This window comes from Gorilla gorilla, chromosome 21 (assembly GCF_029281585.2).
Source record: "Gorilla gorilla gorilla isolate KB3781 chromosome 21, NHGRI_mGorGor1-v2.1_pri, whole genome shotgun sequence".
In the NCBI taxonomy this organism is placed as follows: domain Eukaryota; kingdom Metazoa; phylum Chordata; class Mammalia; order Primates; family Hominidae; genus Gorilla; species Gorilla gorilla.
The window spans coordinates 70,554,941-70,572,596 of NC_073245.2; the positions used below are offsets into that span (position 1 = coordinate 70,554,941).

General features: G+C 40.9%; 1 protein-coding gene across 7 annotated transcripts in view; it reads right to left on the minus strand.

The window, feature by feature from the left end:
* Nucleotides 1-17,656, minus strand: part of LOC101126302 (serine/threonine-protein phosphatase 4 regulatory subunit 1-like) — an 82,228-nt gene that overhangs the window by 53,566 nt on the left and 11,006 nt on the right. For 3 of the 7 annotated variants that reach the window (XR_010132310.1, XM_063702373.1, XM_063702372.1), the window contains exons 3-4: nucleotides 5,329-5,461; nucleotides 3,419-3,553 (exon numbers count right to left, since the gene is read on the minus strand). The exons of 1 other annotated variant lie outside the window; for it this stretch is intronic. Coding sequence is in view for 4 of the 6 variants with exons in the window: in XM_063702373.1 (XP_063558443.1) it covers nucleotides 3,419-3,553; nucleotides 5,329-5,461 (268 nt within the window). In the remaining 2 variants the exon portion in view is untranslated. Of the gene's footprint in view, nucleotides 1-3,418; nucleotides 3,554-5,328; nucleotides 5,462-17,656 lie in introns of those variants that run through there. 3 more of the 7 variants (XM_019017510.4, XM_055372851.2, XM_055372849.2) reach the window with 2 other exon arrangements.

The window sequence follows — 17,656 nt, forward strand, 5'->3', positions numbered from 1 at the left end:
GAAAGCTAGAGTGTATATATTAATATCAGACACGGTAAGCTTCGGAAAAGGAGAATATCACTAGGGAAAAAAAGGGACATTACACAGTGTTAATAAATCAGGCCGGGCACGGTGGCTCACGCCTGTAATCCGAGCTTTGGGAGGCCAAGGTGGGTGGATCACCTGAGGTCAGGAGTTCGAGACCAGCCTGGCCAACATGGTAAAACCCTGTCTCTACTAAAAATATGTAAATTAGCCGGGCATGGTGGTGGATGCCTGTAATCCCAGCTACTCGAAAGGCTGAGGCATGAGAATTGCTTGAACCCAGGTGGCAGAGGTTGCAGCCTGGGGAATAGAAGAAGATACTGTCTCAAAAAAAAAAAAAAAGAAATCAGTTTATTTAACAAACCAGAACAATACTAAATGTGTATGCACCCGACATGAAAACTTCAAAATACGTGAAATATGTAAAACTAAAATTAAAAGGAAACTTAGATAAATCCACAATTGTGGATGCAGGTAACATTTCTCTTAGTAATTTACAGAACAAGTAAACAGAAAATAGATAAGCATGTATTACCCCTAACCTAATTTATAAGATATTTGTAAGATACTCTACCCAAAAATCATTGCAGTGCATTGCAACGCACATTCTTTTCAAGCAGACATGTAATAGTTTACTAAGACAGAACACATTCGGAGCCATAAAATAAATCTCAACAAATTTAAAAGAGAAAAAATACAAAGTATGTTCTCTGACCACAAACGAATTAAACTAGGAATCAATAACAGAAAGATATCTGCAAAATCCTCAAGTATCTGGAAATAACACACTTCTGAATAACTAAATGATCAAAGGAGAAATCATTAACATTAAAAATACTTGTGCTGAGAAATAACAAAAACGTTATATATCAAAACTTGAGGTAACATAGTACTTAAGAGGAAATTGTACAATATAAAATGCAGATGTTACAAAAGAAAAACCAAAAAAACAAAAAACTGAGCTAAATATCCTTAAAGTAAGAAAAAGAACAGCAATTAAATCCCAAAAGTAAAAAAAGAAATTAAAAAAAAACCCAAGGAAAAAATAATACAGATTAGAGCAGATATTATTGAACTATTATAGAAAACAAACATACAACAGAAACAAAGCCAAAACTTGAGTCTTTGAAATAACTAATGAAATTCATAACCTTCTGGTAAGAATTATCTAGGGGGATAAAAAAAGAGAGAGAGGGCACAAACAACAAATAACAGGATGGAAATGGGGACACAACAGATCTCACGGACAATAAAAAAAAATCGTCATTTTCCAACCCAGAATGAAATAACAGATTTAAGCAATGATTATTTGTGAAGCCTGAAATCATCAGAAGAAAGACTGCTGAGGAATTTTATAATGAAAGAATAAAACACCTGAGCCCACTGCTCAATATGAAATCTCTAAAGGTGTGACAACTAGACATTGTTTCCTGGTGTCTTGTAATAAGAGCTTCACAAAACAACATATGAAGTATTGCTTTAAAAAAAATTGAAGCAGAATATAATAAATTCTCCAAACGTAATTTTCAGTTTACAGAAAAGACAGGGAAAATGATACCATGAGAATCATGACCACCAAATACAGAATGTGGAAAATTCTCTAAGCTAATGACCGCTTCAACAAATAAATGATATGGAGAAAGATGAAACAGAGAACCATTCGAGATTAAAAAGAGTTTAAGATCAAAAGGAAAAAACCCTGTAAACAAAAAGAGACTTAAGAGACACATCTACCTAATGAAATCTAGAGACCTTATTTGGATCATGACTCAAACAAATCAACCATAAAAAGGTATTTTTTAGTCAGGAAAACTCGACATAGAGTGATAAACTAGAAAGCATTGTTGTTAATTTTGTTAAATGTGATAATGATAGTACAGTTAGATTTGTTCTAAGTCCTTAACTGGATAAAATATGATGTCTCAAATTTCTTTTAAAATACACAACCAAAAAAAGCACAAAACCTCTGCAGAGAAAATGATCAGACTGTATTGAGAAACTAAAGAAAACCTAAATAAACGAAAAGATAAATCATGTTTATATATTGGAAGTCTACACATTGTAAAAAGGGCAATACTCTCCAAATTGACCTATAGATTCAATGCAAACCCAATCAAAATCCTAATAGATGTTCTGTTTTGTTTCATTTTGTTAGAATCTGTGAGCTGGATTTTAAATTTACATGAGAATACAAAGTACCAAGAATAACTAGTCATGCCAAAGAAGAAAAACAAGATGGGAAGACTTGTTCTATCAAATATCAAGACTCATTATAAATCTATGGCAACCAAAACAGTGTAGTATTGGCTGAGGGGACCACTGGAAAAGAGGGGAGAGTCCAAAGACTGTAAACAGAGGCTGGACTGTAACACAGGTGGCACTCCAGAGCAGTGGGAAAAGAACATACTTTTGATAAATGACATTGTGACAATTAGGAAAATGAAGCTGGAGCCATTTTTCTTATGATAAAAATTAAGTTCAGGCAAATTACAGAACTATAGTATATCTATTTCACAGAAAAAAAATAAAGGCTTTAAAGCAATATAAAGAAATAGAGAAAAAAGCTTCCGAATGCACTACTAAGGAAAATGTAAATAAATTTAACTACATTAAAGTGAATACTTGTGTGCCTGGCACGGTGCTCACACCGTTGAGGCCAGGACTTTGAAACCAGCCTAGGCAACATAGTGAGACCCTGTCTCTATGCAAAATGAAGTAGCTGGGCATGCTTCTGTAGTGGCAGCTACTCAGGAGGCTGAAGCAGGAGGATCTCTTGAGCCCAGGAGTTTGAGACTCCAGCTATGATTGCACCACTGCACTCTAGCTGGGTAACAGAACTTGTTACCTTGTTACCCAAAGTCTCAAAAAAAAAACAAAAAATAAAAAACCAATAGCTTCTGGTCACCAAAAGAACACCATAAAGAGAGTTTAAACACAAGCCACCAGTTGAAAGATGTTTATCATACATAATTAATAAAGGTTTGAAATCTAGAATATACACAAAACTCCTACAAATTGATAATAAAAAGACAAACAATCCGTCTTCTCCCTACCAATTCAACCAAAGATTTGAACAGGCACTTCAGAAAAAAGAAATACAGATGTTCAACAAACATATGAAAAAGTGTTTAAACTCACAGTAAAGAAAATAAAAATTCAAATCACAAAGTGATATCCTTATATACACTGCCAAACTACCAGACTGGCTAAAATACAAAAATCTGACAATACCAATTGGCAGATAAAATGTAGGGCAAAGGTAAGGCCGGGCATAGTGGCTCACACCTGTAATCCCAGCACTTTGGGAAGCCGAGGCAGGTGGATCACCTGAAGTCAGGAGTTTGAGACCAGCCTGGCCAATATGGTGAAACCTGTCTCTAGTAAAAATACAAACCTTAGCCAGGCGTGGTAGTGTACACCTGTAGTCCCAGCTACTTGAGAGGCTGAGGCAGGAGAATTGCTTGAACCCAGGAGGCAGAGGTTGCAGTGAGCCAAGATCGCCAGCCTGAGCAATGGAGCAAGATTCCGTCTAAAAAAAAAAAAGTAGGGCAAAGGTAGGAGTATAAACTGATACAACCACTTTGGAAAACTGGCATTATCTACTAAAGCAGAAGATAAGCATACACCATCGCACAGTATTTCTTTCCTGGGTACATGTCCTACAGAAACGCATACTTGTGTGTCCCCAGATACATCTACAAGACTGTTCACAGCAAAACTCTTCTTTAACAATAGCAGATGGATAAATGTCAGTATATTCAAGAACACTATTAGAAAAAGAACAAATTCAAACTATTAATATATGCAAACTCCATAAAAGTAATGTATCCTGTATGATTTCACACATATAAAGTCCAGAAACAATAAAATTAAATTACATTATTTGGCGGTAGCTAGATGCCAAAACTAGAAAGACAAAAAAGAAAAAAGACACCATTCAGGCTATCATCATTCCCTAGCATAAAAGGAGAATAACAATGGACTCATCCTGCAACATTAAATGGATCCATCCATAACATCCTTGTGAGCTTTCTATGATTTAATAGATGAAAGGGCTTAGCCTATATTTGGCATAGAATGTAATTTTCATTTTATCTTTTCCTTTTTTTTTTATAGAATGTAATTTTTTTTTTTTTTTTTTTTTTTTGAGACGGAGTCTCACTCTGTCACCCAGGCTGGAGTGCAGTGGCGTGATCTTGGCTCACTGCAAGCTCCGCCTCCCGGGTTCATGCCATTCTCCTGCCCCAGCCTCCCGAGTAGCTGGGACTATGGGCGCCCACGACCACACCCGGCTAATTTCTTGTATTTTTAGTAGAGACAGGGTTTCACCATGTTAGCCAGGATGGTCTCGATCTCCTGACCTCGTGATCAACCCACCTTGGCCTCCCAAAGTGCTGGGATTACAGGCATGAGCTACCGCGCCCAGCCAGAATGTAATTTTTAAAAGCAAGAGCCAATGAAGGTAAGGAAAGAGGCTATGTAAGTACCATCAAGTCTTGGCAGGTGGTGTATTAGGGACTACATGGGGAAGGAAGTAGGGAAGCTCAGAGGATAGTTTAGAACAAGACAAGTCAGGGTTGCAAGTGGGGTGAATATGCACCTGTAACAGGAGAGGAGACACAGACGACAGAAGGCAAAACTGAGGGGGGCGAGGGATCAGGGACGGAGGGCCCATCAAAGGGCAGAACAGGAGGAGAGAGACTGTCTGCTGAGAAAGGAGGGGAGAATGCTTTCAGATTCACAGAAGTTTGGGTAGCACGTAAATGGAAAGGGAAGCCTTAATTTCTGCTTTCTTCAGGATATTAAGAATCAAGGTCATCTACTGAGCCAAGGTGGGCCTGGAGTCGAACCCTGCCAACACCGTACACGGTGACAACGGAGCATGGCATGACACATTGCCACCGAAGTCCCTGATACACAGCGCAGTCAAAATACAAAGCGGGCAGACAATGCTTTCAACTGATGCTTCTTGGTGCTTCTCAATTAAGGAATGCATGATTTTTCTGAGTACTGCATATGTGAAAGAAACCCAGTTAGCAATCCTAATCACTTAAACACCATGAAATTCATCACCATTTCCTTCCTGGCTTACCAGGTGGTCAGCAAAACAATAACAAAAATAATGAAAAAGCCTAATAAGATGGTACCATTCAGACAGAAGCCCAGCATCCTGGTGACAATCTGTATCCAACCTACCTCATCATCCATGAAGTCTCCTCAAAGCTGTCACAGAGGAGTGGCCCCAAGTGTCAGCTTAAAGCACACAACAGAGTTGTCAACATACACAGGCCTGGTTGGGCTTACCGGTTGAAGGTGTTCTCGCTGAAAGCATACTTCTCCAGGCGAGTGAGTGGAGGCAGGTTATCCTGGCCTGGAATGTCCAAAAAGGCCGTTACTCTCATGTTGTCGCAATCTGTACCATAGTCTTCAAATCCATCTAAAAAGGAAGAGTGGAGGGGGGGATCCCATGCTCAAAAGTGTGCATCAACTGTGACAAGTCACACTTGGGCAAAGACATGGCCTTGTGGCATGTGTTCTACCTTCACAGCTGAAGTCTCTAAGAATCGCAACGTTGAGAATTCACCCAAAATGAAATGGTCAGTTGAAGAACCCCAAAAGAAAATAACAGGTACCAGAGTAACAAAGAAGAGCCGGACGCCTTTCTTTTAGTGCAGTCTGTCTAATGCGTGAGTGAAAGGAACCAGTCCTCTACTGGAGAACTCAGCAAGTGAGCAGATGTTCACCTCTAAGAAAGCCCTGCTGTTTAAGAAGCCCTGCTCACCACGCAGGGCTGTGCAAACAGGTTAAAGCAGTTGAAGGAAAAACAAATCAGTTTGGCCTTACTTGTTAGCAAGACTCTGACAGAAAGTCCACCCCACATCCGGTCTGTTCTAAACGCACTCATGTAGCGTCAAAGATGCCATGACACACATTCCTATCCATCCATATCTGTGGCCCCACAACACCCAACCACACCTCTCCACACAGGTATCCAACAAGTTCCTCCAACTCATTCTGGCCAAAAATGAGCCAATTATCATCCTTCCTCTTCCTCTTTTTTTCTTTTTTCTTTTTCCTGAGACAGAGTCTCACTTTGCTGCACAGGCTGGAGTGCAGTGGCCCAATCTCAGCTCACTGCAACCTCCGCCTCCCTGGTTCAAGTGATTCTCCTGCCTGAGCCTCCTCGAGTAGCTGGGATTACAGGCATGCGCCATCACACCCAGCTAATTTTTTGTATTTTTAGTAGAGACAGAATTTCATCACGTTGGCCAGGCTGGTCTTGAACTCCAGACCTCAGGTGATCCACCTGCCTCGGCCTCCCAAAGTGCTGGGATTACAGGCATGAGCCACCATGCCTAGCCCCTCTTCCTCTTTAAACCTGCTCTTTTCCCTCCTGTGCAGTGGGTAGCTGAATTCATGGGCTCTGGAGCCAAACACACCTGGAATGGGATGAATCCCACAACTACTACTCACTGTTGTGTGGCCAGAGTTCGTCACGTCACCTGTCCACACTTCCGTGTTCTCATCTTGAGGGTGGGATGAGACCCCTCCCTTGTGCCATCAGGATGCTGGAGTAACTGGGACCATGCATGGGAAGACCTGCAGGACCTGGCTGACCTCGACATTGTTCACCTCCCTTTACTTACTCCCATGTTTCACATCCCCCACAGTGTTCAGAAGATGCTGTTCCCTATCTACTCTCTCCCATTTAGACTTAAGGTCTCAGCTAGGGTGCAGCCTCTTTAGAATGGCTTGCCTTCCCACTCTCCTCACACCTCAAGTGCCCCTGGTGATGGCGACCTGAGCCAGCCTCCTGCAACAGGAAGTTCACTGTTTATCTGCAGGAAGTCCTTACACAATAAACGCTCCTGAGGGCAGAACTATGTCCAGTTACTGTTGGATTCTCCAAGCCTAGCACATAGGCTTGGTAAAATGCATAGTCTTAAAGTGAATGTACTCATTATGTGTTTAATGAGCACCTACTATGTGCCCCTGGAACATTATTAAACACATAATGAGTACATTTACTTTAAGACTATGCATTTTACCAAGTATGCTCTCCAACAAAACACCAACCACTGAATTAACTTAATCTTTCCATCCACTCTATAAAACACACTGACTAATCCCAAGGCAATGAACACTCATAGCAAAGAGGCTACTCTCTAGGAATAACAGTGGTAAGGGGAGTTGTTGGGATGATGATAATAATAAAAATAATGGCTACATTTTTTGAGCTCTTATAATAGGCCAGGGACAGGGAAGTAGCTTTCACATGTGATTCAATTCCCACACCAACTCAACCAAGTAAGATTTTTATCCTTGTTTTACCGATGAGCAAACCAATACCTAAAGAAGTTAGGCAACTTTCCCTCAGTCACTCACCCAGTTTGCCCTAACCAGAAGGAGGCTCATGCGCAGCTATTCCCAACAGGAGTTACCTGCTTACTAACAGTCAGGTCCTGTGCTGTTATTTCTGAACGTTAGTTTGAATTCTTCAGAAAAATTCAATAAAAATGAGTTATTAAAATATAGCTGTCAAATTAGGAGTAGATAAAACAAGCGGAAAATACTGTAAACACACTGTAAAAAATGACAAGGGCTTACATTTGCATTGCCTGACATACAAGTCTTCTCACTCCACATAAGACACTGACTGAACCTGGAAATGTAGACAAGGCCTACATGTGATCTATGGATGAAGGGAAAGGGTCCATGTGCCAAGCAAGGCAAGGCCTTGGCTCAGATCACACGGTCAGCCTATGAATATCCATTCTTTGATTAAAATTAGAAGTTTTAGAAACGTAGCCATCTTGGCCAGGTGCGGTGGCTCATGCCTGCAATCCCAGCACTTTGGGAGGCTGAGGTGGGTGGATCTCTTAAGGCCAGGAGTTCAAGACCAGCCAGGCCAACATGGTGAAATCCCGTCTCTACTAAAATACAAAAATTACCCAGGCGTGGTGGTACATGCCTGCAATCCCAGCTACTCGGGAGGCTGAGGCAGAGAATAGCTTGAACCTGGGAGGTGGAGGTTGCAGTGAGGCGAGATCACGCCACTGTACTCCAGCCTGGGCGACAGAGCAAGACTTCACCTCAAAAAGAAAAAAAAAAGAAATATAACCATCTTTTTTTAAGAATCCCTGATATGACCAACTTTTTCTATTAAGCAGTCATCTTCTCCTCCCATTCCTGCTAGAAAAGAGGCCATCACTGAAAGGATAAGGCAGGCAGGGAACTACCTGGAGTTGAGAGCTAATTATCAAGAGGACTCTTGCTATTTCAAAGACAGCCTCGCAGAGTTTGTGCCCAGTAAAGAGAAACACACCTGGCAGAGCCCTCCCTTCTCCCACTCCCCCACCTAGCCTTTCCATTGCTAACCTAGGAAAATAAAGATAAAGAAACAGGCTGCTGAGGACTTCCCTGAGGCTAATTTTGGCAAAATAACAGCCTCAATAGTTAGTTCCAGAAAGATTAATCGGCACCTGCTCTAGAGGTGGAAATGCATCCCTCCTACCTCTCGCCCTGAAAACTAGACAGTTGGTGATGGCACTGATGTGAAAAAGTAGAGGAGTCCTACCAGGCAGGTAGAAAACCCAAAGTCAATGCAGGCAGTAATGGAAAAGAGTTCAATCTAGAGATGACAAGTTTGTGCCTAGGTACTTATTTTCTTTGAACATGAACCACATTTTTCCTCAACTAATTATTTTAGGCTAATAATATGAGCTTATTAAAAATTTACACTGTATAATAGCTACTCAGAGAATTTTAATAAAGAATTACACAGTTACAGAAAAAATATGTATGACATAATCAAATATGCCATTTCTCTGCACAATAGCTGCCTTGGATGAACAGGTCCACACTGAGTCACAGCCAAGCCCAATGACCAGAGTCACTGCATACGAACTATTCTCAATGCACTTCAGAGTCCAGAAGGAACAGGCAGCCTCGATCCCACAGAGAGTTATATAGCATTTGCAGGCCCAGGCTCGAATGGACTTGAAAACATTAAGTTTAAAGCAGTAGTTCCCAAGCTTTGGGGTAACAGACAGTTTTGGAACCTGAAGATATCTACAGTCATATACATTCGATACTTTTCATATAGGATCAGGGGTTTCAAAAGATCTTCTGAGGACCACTGTGTACTTTATGGGTTAAGAACATGGTGTTTTAAAATAACAGAAAATACCCAGACACTCTTCAAAAAACTGTGTTTAGTCAGACAACTAACGAACTTAGCAATTAGCTCCACCAAAGAATAGATGTTACTGGAGAATATTAATGATCCTACCACATTAACTATATAAAACTACACTATCAACAAGGAAATAAAAGCTATGTATAAGCCATAAAATAATGAATAATAATTTACTCTTCTTGGTTACCCCTATAAACCAGAAACTGTGCTAAGAGCTTTCTGTGTAGTAGCAGTAGTTTGTTAAATCTTGATAAAAAACCATATTAATCCCATTAAAAAAAATAAAAAACAGACCAGGTAAAGTGGCTCACGCCTGTAATCCCAGCACTCTGGGAGGCTGAGGTGGGAGGATCGCTTGGGCCCAGAAGCTGGGGATCAGCCTGGGGAAGAAAGTGAGACTTTGCCTCTAAGAAAAATATAAAAACTCAGTGGTTGTGATGGTATGTGCCCGTGGTCCCAACTACTCAGGAGGCTGAGAAGGGAGGATCATTTGAGCCCAAGAGGTCGAGGCTGCAGTGAACTATGATCACAGCATGGCATTCCAGCCTGGACGATAGAGTGAGACCCTGTCTCAAAAAAAATTAGAAAACAAAAAAGCAGCTCAGAGAAGTTAAGAAAATTGCTACTCATAGAGTGGCAGAGTCAGAATTATTACTATCATTAAATCATTAGCCGATTTTATTACTAATATTGCTTATGTTTGTATCTCCAGAGTTCAGGGCAACCACAGACACTAGAGAGTGTGGGGAAGGGCAAAGAGGAGGAATCCCAGAAAGGAAAGAGTCAAACAGAGGAAGCCTCTGTATTAAACTCTGCCCAAACCCTGGCTTGAGCCCTAAACCAAGCATTCGTGTGACAAATGCCAATCAGTACAGCTAAGGCTAAAAGAATTGAACCAAGATTTGGAATATTATCCACTCTAGGGGTGATGAGTTAACAGTCTGACCCCAGTCAATTTAAGTGCCTAGTAAAATAAAACAAAAGAAACAAAAAGAATCAATGCTCTTTGGAGGCATATAGCAGAATCCAGAGGTTCTACAACATGTAACATTCACAATATCCAGGTTATACTCCAAAATTACTCAACATATGAAGAAAATGAGAAAACCTGAACTAGTTGAAAGAAAAAAAAAATCAAAACAGAGTGACTCTGAGAGGACTCAAATGCTGGAATTACAGACAAGGACTTTAAAGCAACTATTACAATAATGCTTATGGATGGAAAGGAAAATATGCCATGAATGAGAAGGAGCCTCAGCAAAGAAACATTAATATAAAAAGGCACCAGATAAAAATTTGAGAACTAAAACAATTATCTAAAATTGAAAAATTCATTGAGTGAGTGGACTTAACAGAAGAATGAAGATGACAAAATAATGACCAAAAATTCCACAAATTTGGTGAAAGACGTAAATTTCCAGAACCAAGGATCTTAGTGAATGCCAAGAGGATAAATACATAGAAAATTGCATCTAGGTACATTAGAGTCAAACTGCTAGTAACCAAACATGATCATCCGGACAGCAGCAGAGAAAACAAGTATCATACACATAGAGTCATGGCTTGAGTGACCACTGACTCTTGACCAGAAACAGTAGAGGCAGAAGAGAGTGAAACCACATTTTTTTTTTTTTTTTTTTTTTTTTTTTTTTGAGACAGAGTCTCGCTCTGTCGCCCAGGCTGGAGTGCAGTGGCACGATCTCGGCTCACTGCAAGCTCCACCTCCCAGGTTCACGCCATTCTCCTGCCTCAGCCTCCCAAGTAGCTGGGACTACAGGCATCTGCCACCACACCTGGCTAATTTTTTTGCATTTTTAGTAGAGACGAAACCACATCTTTAAAGGACTGAGAGACAAAACTAGCAATCTAGAACTTGACATCCAGTGAAAATATCCTCCAGGAATCTGACATTGTCCAATCAAAAAAAAAATGCTAAAAATGTGCTTCTAACACACCCTTTTTACACAGCCAGCCAACGTGGACTACAAGAAATATTAAAAGATGTTCTGTAGGCTGAAGTGGAATGATACCATTTGGAAACCTGTATCTTCAAAAGGAATCAAGAGCATTAGAAACAGTAAATATTTAAAAACTATTATTCTTCTTAACTTAAAAATGCATATGATAGTTTAAAGCAAAAATTAAAACCTTGTGCTGTGGAATTTATAACATATATAGAGGTTCTATATATTTTAAACTATAACATAAAGCAGGAGCAGTAAATGGAACTATGCAGTTATCAGGCTTCAACATTTTACATAAAGTGGTACAATATTAACTCTAAGTAGACTGTTTCTTTCTTTCTGTTTTTTGTTTATTTTTGTAGAGACAGGGTCTTGCTATGTTGCCCAGGCTACATTTGAACTCCTGAGATCCTCCTGCTTCAGCCTCCCAAGTAGCTAGGACTACAGGCGCACACCACCAGACCTGGTTTCTCTTTTTTTTTTTTTTTTTTTGAGACAGAGTTTTGCTCTTGTTGCTCAGGCTGGAGTGCAATGGTGTGATCTCGGCTCACTGCAACCTCCACCTCATGGGTTCAAAAGATTGTCCTGCTTCAGCCTCCCAAGTAGCTGAGATTACAGGTATGCACCACCATGCCCGGCTAATTTTGTATTTTTAGTAGAGACGGGGTTTCTCCATGTTGGTCAGGTTGGTCTCGAACTCCCAGCCTCAGGTGATCCACCCACCTCGGCCTCCCAAAGTGCTGGGATTACAGGCATGAGCCACCGTGCCCAGCCCAGACCTGGCTTCTAAGTAGACTGTTTCTATCTCTAGAGCTAGACCTGGAGGTCCTTTAAACACTGGGACCATGTGATATAATGCCTGGCACATAGTACAGACACTTAATAAACACTGGTTTCTATAGAAATCACTCTCCCAAGACTTTGATTACCAGGATTCAATTCATGAAAGCCTATCAGCCCCTGAGAAAGCTGAGAAGATCCAGCTTTCACAAAACCAAACCTGAGATGCAGCACCTAGCCTAAAACCACCTGTAGGTGTACCCACAATGTGAGTAGAAGGCAGCCAAAGACATTAACTAATTTGCTTCTGCTTACAAAATGAGGTATCTCAGTCTCAAATAAAAAAACGGTCAAAAACGTAACTGTTCAAGTAAAATTAATGAATTTGCACAGTCAATATAATGTACACGAATTAATCAAAAGTATTCAATCATCTTATTAATGAATTTAGTAGAACAAATTTTGGTAATTCTTGTTAAGTATATAAGGAAGGGCAGAGAGAGGAAAGATGTTTAAAATTCATCAGAAATAATAAGTCTAAATAACAGGGATTTCTGTTTTAAGCAATGGTATTACAATTTTAGTCCTATAAAGAACAAAGAACCAGGTTGTCTAGCTGCTACCACCCTGGGAGAGTTCTGCATTAATAGGCCAATGGTGGCCAATCACAGCCAACGAGATCCCGCCTCCATTCTCTCACTGGTTGTTTCTATACTACCAGGCACAGCTTTGAGCCCAGCCAGCCATGCTGCAAGTGCACAGCCTGGTCACCCGGCCACAGAGTGCAGACAGCTTGAGACAGCATATCTTCAAGTGTGACACACTGAATGTCATCAAATCACACAGTGGGACAGTTATTCTCTTCTTCATTTTCCAATTAAATCAAGGAAATTCCTTTTGTCCAGGCATGTCTTGAACACTTCCCTAAGACTGGTAATCTTCCTTTTAATATAAAGCAGGTCTCAGCTCAGAATCTTTTGCAGGCACTGTGTCTATATATATAGAACTTAATGTTATTTTATTTCTGTTTTATATTTTGGTTAAGTTTCATTTAGAGCAACTGATGAAAGTTTTCTAAAATGTGTTTAAATAAAAGAAGTTATTTCATATGAAGAAAAATCCAGGTGGTATTATTAAAATAAAAATAGAAAAAAGTGGCACACAAATGACTGATGTCTAAAAAATACTGGATTAGCAAAATCCAAGGAAAATATTTCTACTAATACCATCATACTCATATGTAAAGAATAGTACTTTTCATTCCAAGTACTGACAATCATTTCTTTCCCCACATATGCAAACATTTTCCCTGGTGTGGATCAACAGTCTAGACTTCCTCAAAATTAGGAAATCCTACTTGAGTCCCAATTAATAAGATTATCAGTAAGATTATTACTATTTACCTGTGAATGGTGTATTTTTTTTTTTAAAGTAATCCTTCAATGCACCAGGGCTTCCTAAAATATACATGGAAGCAAGATTTGGCTCTCCTTTCCTCAAAGTGAATGAAAATGCCAGCATTCGCTTCAATGTCAATTGTGAAGGCATTCTAACCAGGTAACGTGATGAATAACCTTTTCCCATGACGTTTTTACGGTTTTTTTCTTTATTAAATCTTAAAAGACAAACTAAATCAATCAACAACTGATGAACTATATAAAGATAACAGAGCAGGATTCCTCAACCTCAGCACTATTGACATTCCGGGCCAGATTATACTTTGTTTTGTGGGCTGTGTACTGTGGAAAGTTTAGCAACATGCCTGGCCTCTACCCACTACTTGCCAGAGCACTCCCTCCCCAGGTTGTGATGATCAAAACCATCTCCAGCCATCGTCTGATGTCCCCTGGGGGTGGGGGGAAGCAAGGCAAAAATCACCCCAGTTAAGAAACACTGTAAAAGAGAAAGACAGGCCAGGCAGTGTCACCTACAGGTTGTCCGGTCAGTGGAAAAGATCTGGCCCACCCTTACTTCTTCGCCTCATCTCTCACTTCTCTCCTTCTCTGCCTCCAGCCACAGGCCTTGTGGCTATTTCCCAGACGCTCAGTCCCTCGGCAGAGGGCCTTTTCACTGGCTGATCCCTCTACAAAGAATTCCTTCTCCTCTTAAAAATCTTTGCTCATTCATCATCCTCTCAGTGAGGTCTTCCCTGACCACCTTATTTTAAAATTCCAAGTCCCCCATCTATAGCCCCCTTATCTTGATCTACTTTCCTGTTTTTCCAGAGAACCCCCTGCCTTTGAACACACAAAACATTTACTTCCTGGGTTTACTGCTTGTCAGCTGTGTCCACTCCTCCCACTCCTACCCTTAGGGTAAGAATCTTTGATTGACTCATTGATACGTCTAGGCCACCTCAAGCATTCAATAAAAGTTGCCGAATGAAAGAATGCATGCATGGTAAAGATCCACCAAGCTAGTTTGCTGTGTCCCTTAACAATGAGATTAGCACATAAAATGATCCTTTCTCCCAGAAAGAATGTTCTAGAGGCCAGTGTGGTGGCTCATGCCTATAATCTCAGCACTTTAGAAGGCCAAGGTAGAAGGATGCTTGAGACCAGCCTGGACGACGTAAGAAGACCCCATCTCAACAAAAAGTAGAAAAAATTAGCAGGGCATGTTGGTGTGCACTTGTAGTCTCAGCTAGCGGGGAGGCTAAGATTGGAGGATCACCTGAGCCTGGAAGGTCAAGGCTGCAGTGAGCTATGACTGTGCCACTGCACTCCAGCCTTGGAGATAGGGTAAGACCCTCTCTCAAAAAAATAATAATTTTCTAGAATTTACATTTCTAAGGACAGGTACGGTGGCTCACACCTGTAATCCCAGCACTTTGGTAGGCCGAGGCAGGTGGATTACTTGAGGTCAGGAGTTCGAGACCAGCCTGGCCAACATGGTGAAACCTCGTCTCTACTAAAAATACAAATTAGCCAGATATGGTGGTACACGCTTGTAATGCCAGCTACTCAGGAGGCTGAGGCAGGAGAATTGCTTGAACCAAGATCATGCCACTGCACTCCAGCCTGGGCAACAGAACAAGATTCTCTCAAAAAAAAAAGAATTAACATTTCTAGCCATTGCTAAGTTGGCATGTTGTCTGGCAAATGCTGATAGAAACAAGGGGCTACGGTCTACAAGGCAATATTACAGACAATTACTCTGGAACCCAACAAGTCCAGACCACACATAAAGATCAGGAATCTTAAGCTTTCAAGTTAGAAATGAAATATGAAGTAGCACATAAATAATTCCTAGTTCAAATTTCACTTTTGTTTACATTTGAAAAACAAAAAAGCTACTAACTCCATTTATGAAAGCTTCGCATGATGCAGAAAAACAAAGCTTTCTGAACAAAACAGTTTCTAATAATAACTTCAAGTTGTCTTGGCCCAGTGTAAAATACGAAATAAACCAGTATTGATCATGTTTTGACTTCATTTGTCATCTACACTATAATAAGCTTTTAAGCAGCAGCTGTTTTCTATGTTTCTGCCACTTTCTAAATTTCTAGGTTTACTGAAAGTTGACACAGGACACTACTGACTCTTTAACAAAAATGATTAATATATAAGCTAGCAATGCACAGTAGGAAAAGGGCTTGGAGAAGGGCCATGGTGATGCACAGGGGTCAGTGGCCTCTCCTACCGTCCCGTATGCTCAGCCCCCATCCCCTGGCTCTGCACACACGAGCCACCTTGAACTGTGTGTCCAACACCCCTGCAGCTCTGTTACACCGCAGTCAGCAGCTGTGACTGCTCCTGGCCCTCCAGGGAGATATACAGTTTAAAAATCCACCTTAATAGCTAAGACATAGACAGCTCACCTCTACCATCCAAACCACTTCAAACGCTAGGAAATAGACAGCTTACCTCTACCATCCACTTCAATAGCTAAGACACAGACAGCTCACCTCTACAGATAGCCTCAACTATCAGGGAGGCTGAGGTGGGAGGATCGCTTGAGCCTGGGAGGTCGAGGCTGCAGTGAGCTGATTGTGCCACTGCTTTCCAGCCTGGGAGACAGAGTGAGACCCTGTCTCAAAAATAATAATAATAATTGTCTAGAATTTACATTTCTAGCCACTGCTAAGTTGGCCAGGGTGGTTCTGAGCTTGCACAACCTAAAACAACATCAGTTCCTCTTCAGGAAGGTCCTGACCACTTTGCAAAGAATAACAGGGTTTATTATCCCTTGCCCCTGAAGTTAGGTGACTACATTTAAAAAAAAAAAAGGAACTCTTCTCTGACTAAGAGGCCCACCAGAGAAAAATATTTCTGGAAACTACAACATTGAGAAAAAAGGATTTACCCTTCTCTATGTTAACTAGTTACTCAAGGGTTATCAAACCCTGACAGTATCTCTATCACTTAACGTATGTTGGGGCATAAAGGAAATCAGATGAGGATGCTGTAGTGAAACACACCACGGACTCCTGATTCCTCACCTGTGTGTCAGTTTTTCACCAGACACCAATCTGTCCTAAAGCAGGCCACGTATGAATTAATATGTTAAGCATAACATTAGGTGAATGTGCATTGCAGGTTCGACTATAGCAGATACAATCTAATAAACAGAAAAGAAACTTTACAGGTCATTTTACAGCAAAAAAAAAAAAAAGGATTGGAAGATCAATACAGAAACAGAAAGCATGCTGACAGCAGACTGACCTTGAACATCCCCTCCTCCCTCATGGACAGCAGGCAACAACAGCAAACCTAATTCAACAGAGTAGTGGTCCCTGGACACCATAAGCCCCACGGGAAAAAAGATCATCATATACATCACCACCCACAATGCCATGGTAGCAAGCACCATGGGACACAAGCACAGACAAACAGGAGGGACACAGCTCCACTTGGAAGAGAGTGAAGAGATGGCAGACACCTTCCCTAGAACACAGGTGGTATGTGATTTGGGCCTTAAAGGTTGAACAGAAATCCGCCAGGTGGGAAGAGAGTGAGAATCTGGGAAAGGGAAAAAGAACATTCCAGATGAAGGGGCAAGCACAGCAAGGTACACCGTCTGCCACCTTCAAGTGGTTCAGGGACACTGAGCCATTTCACACAAAGCCACCAAGCCCTGAGTAGCCACACCATAATCAGCTTTAAGTGGAAAAAGGGGAAAAAAATAAACACAATAAAACATACCTAATGAGATCCCTTTATTGGCCCAAACATAAGCAGAGCGGGAGCTGGAGGTAGAATGTTATGGCGTGTCTACCCCAGGCAAGCATTTTCACTCAGAGTCTGCTCTCCAGCCATTCCCAGTATTTATGATTCTCCATTCAACATGTCACCCTATCATTATAACTCTACATGATATATGCCACCCTAAGCCAGACCAATTATCCATACAATCCAATATTCTGTTTCTGACATACCACTAGGGGACACTGAACAAGGAACATGACAGACGTGGTCCACTATGTCCACGTTTGACTCAAAATATTAGAAGATTGGTTGATGGTGGCCAAGAAGTTTAAGCCTTATTTGCAAAATTTGTACTTAGAATATATAATGTATTCATGTAGAACTTATATCAATAAAAATTAATTTTTTAGAGGGTCACATTAGCCACTTTTCAATAAATAACTAAATCTTTGCAAGGCCTTAGGTGATTTGGGGGGAACTAGAATACACCACTCCCGTAATGTGTTATTTAAAGTAGTTTTGCTCTTCTCACTAACAGGCTT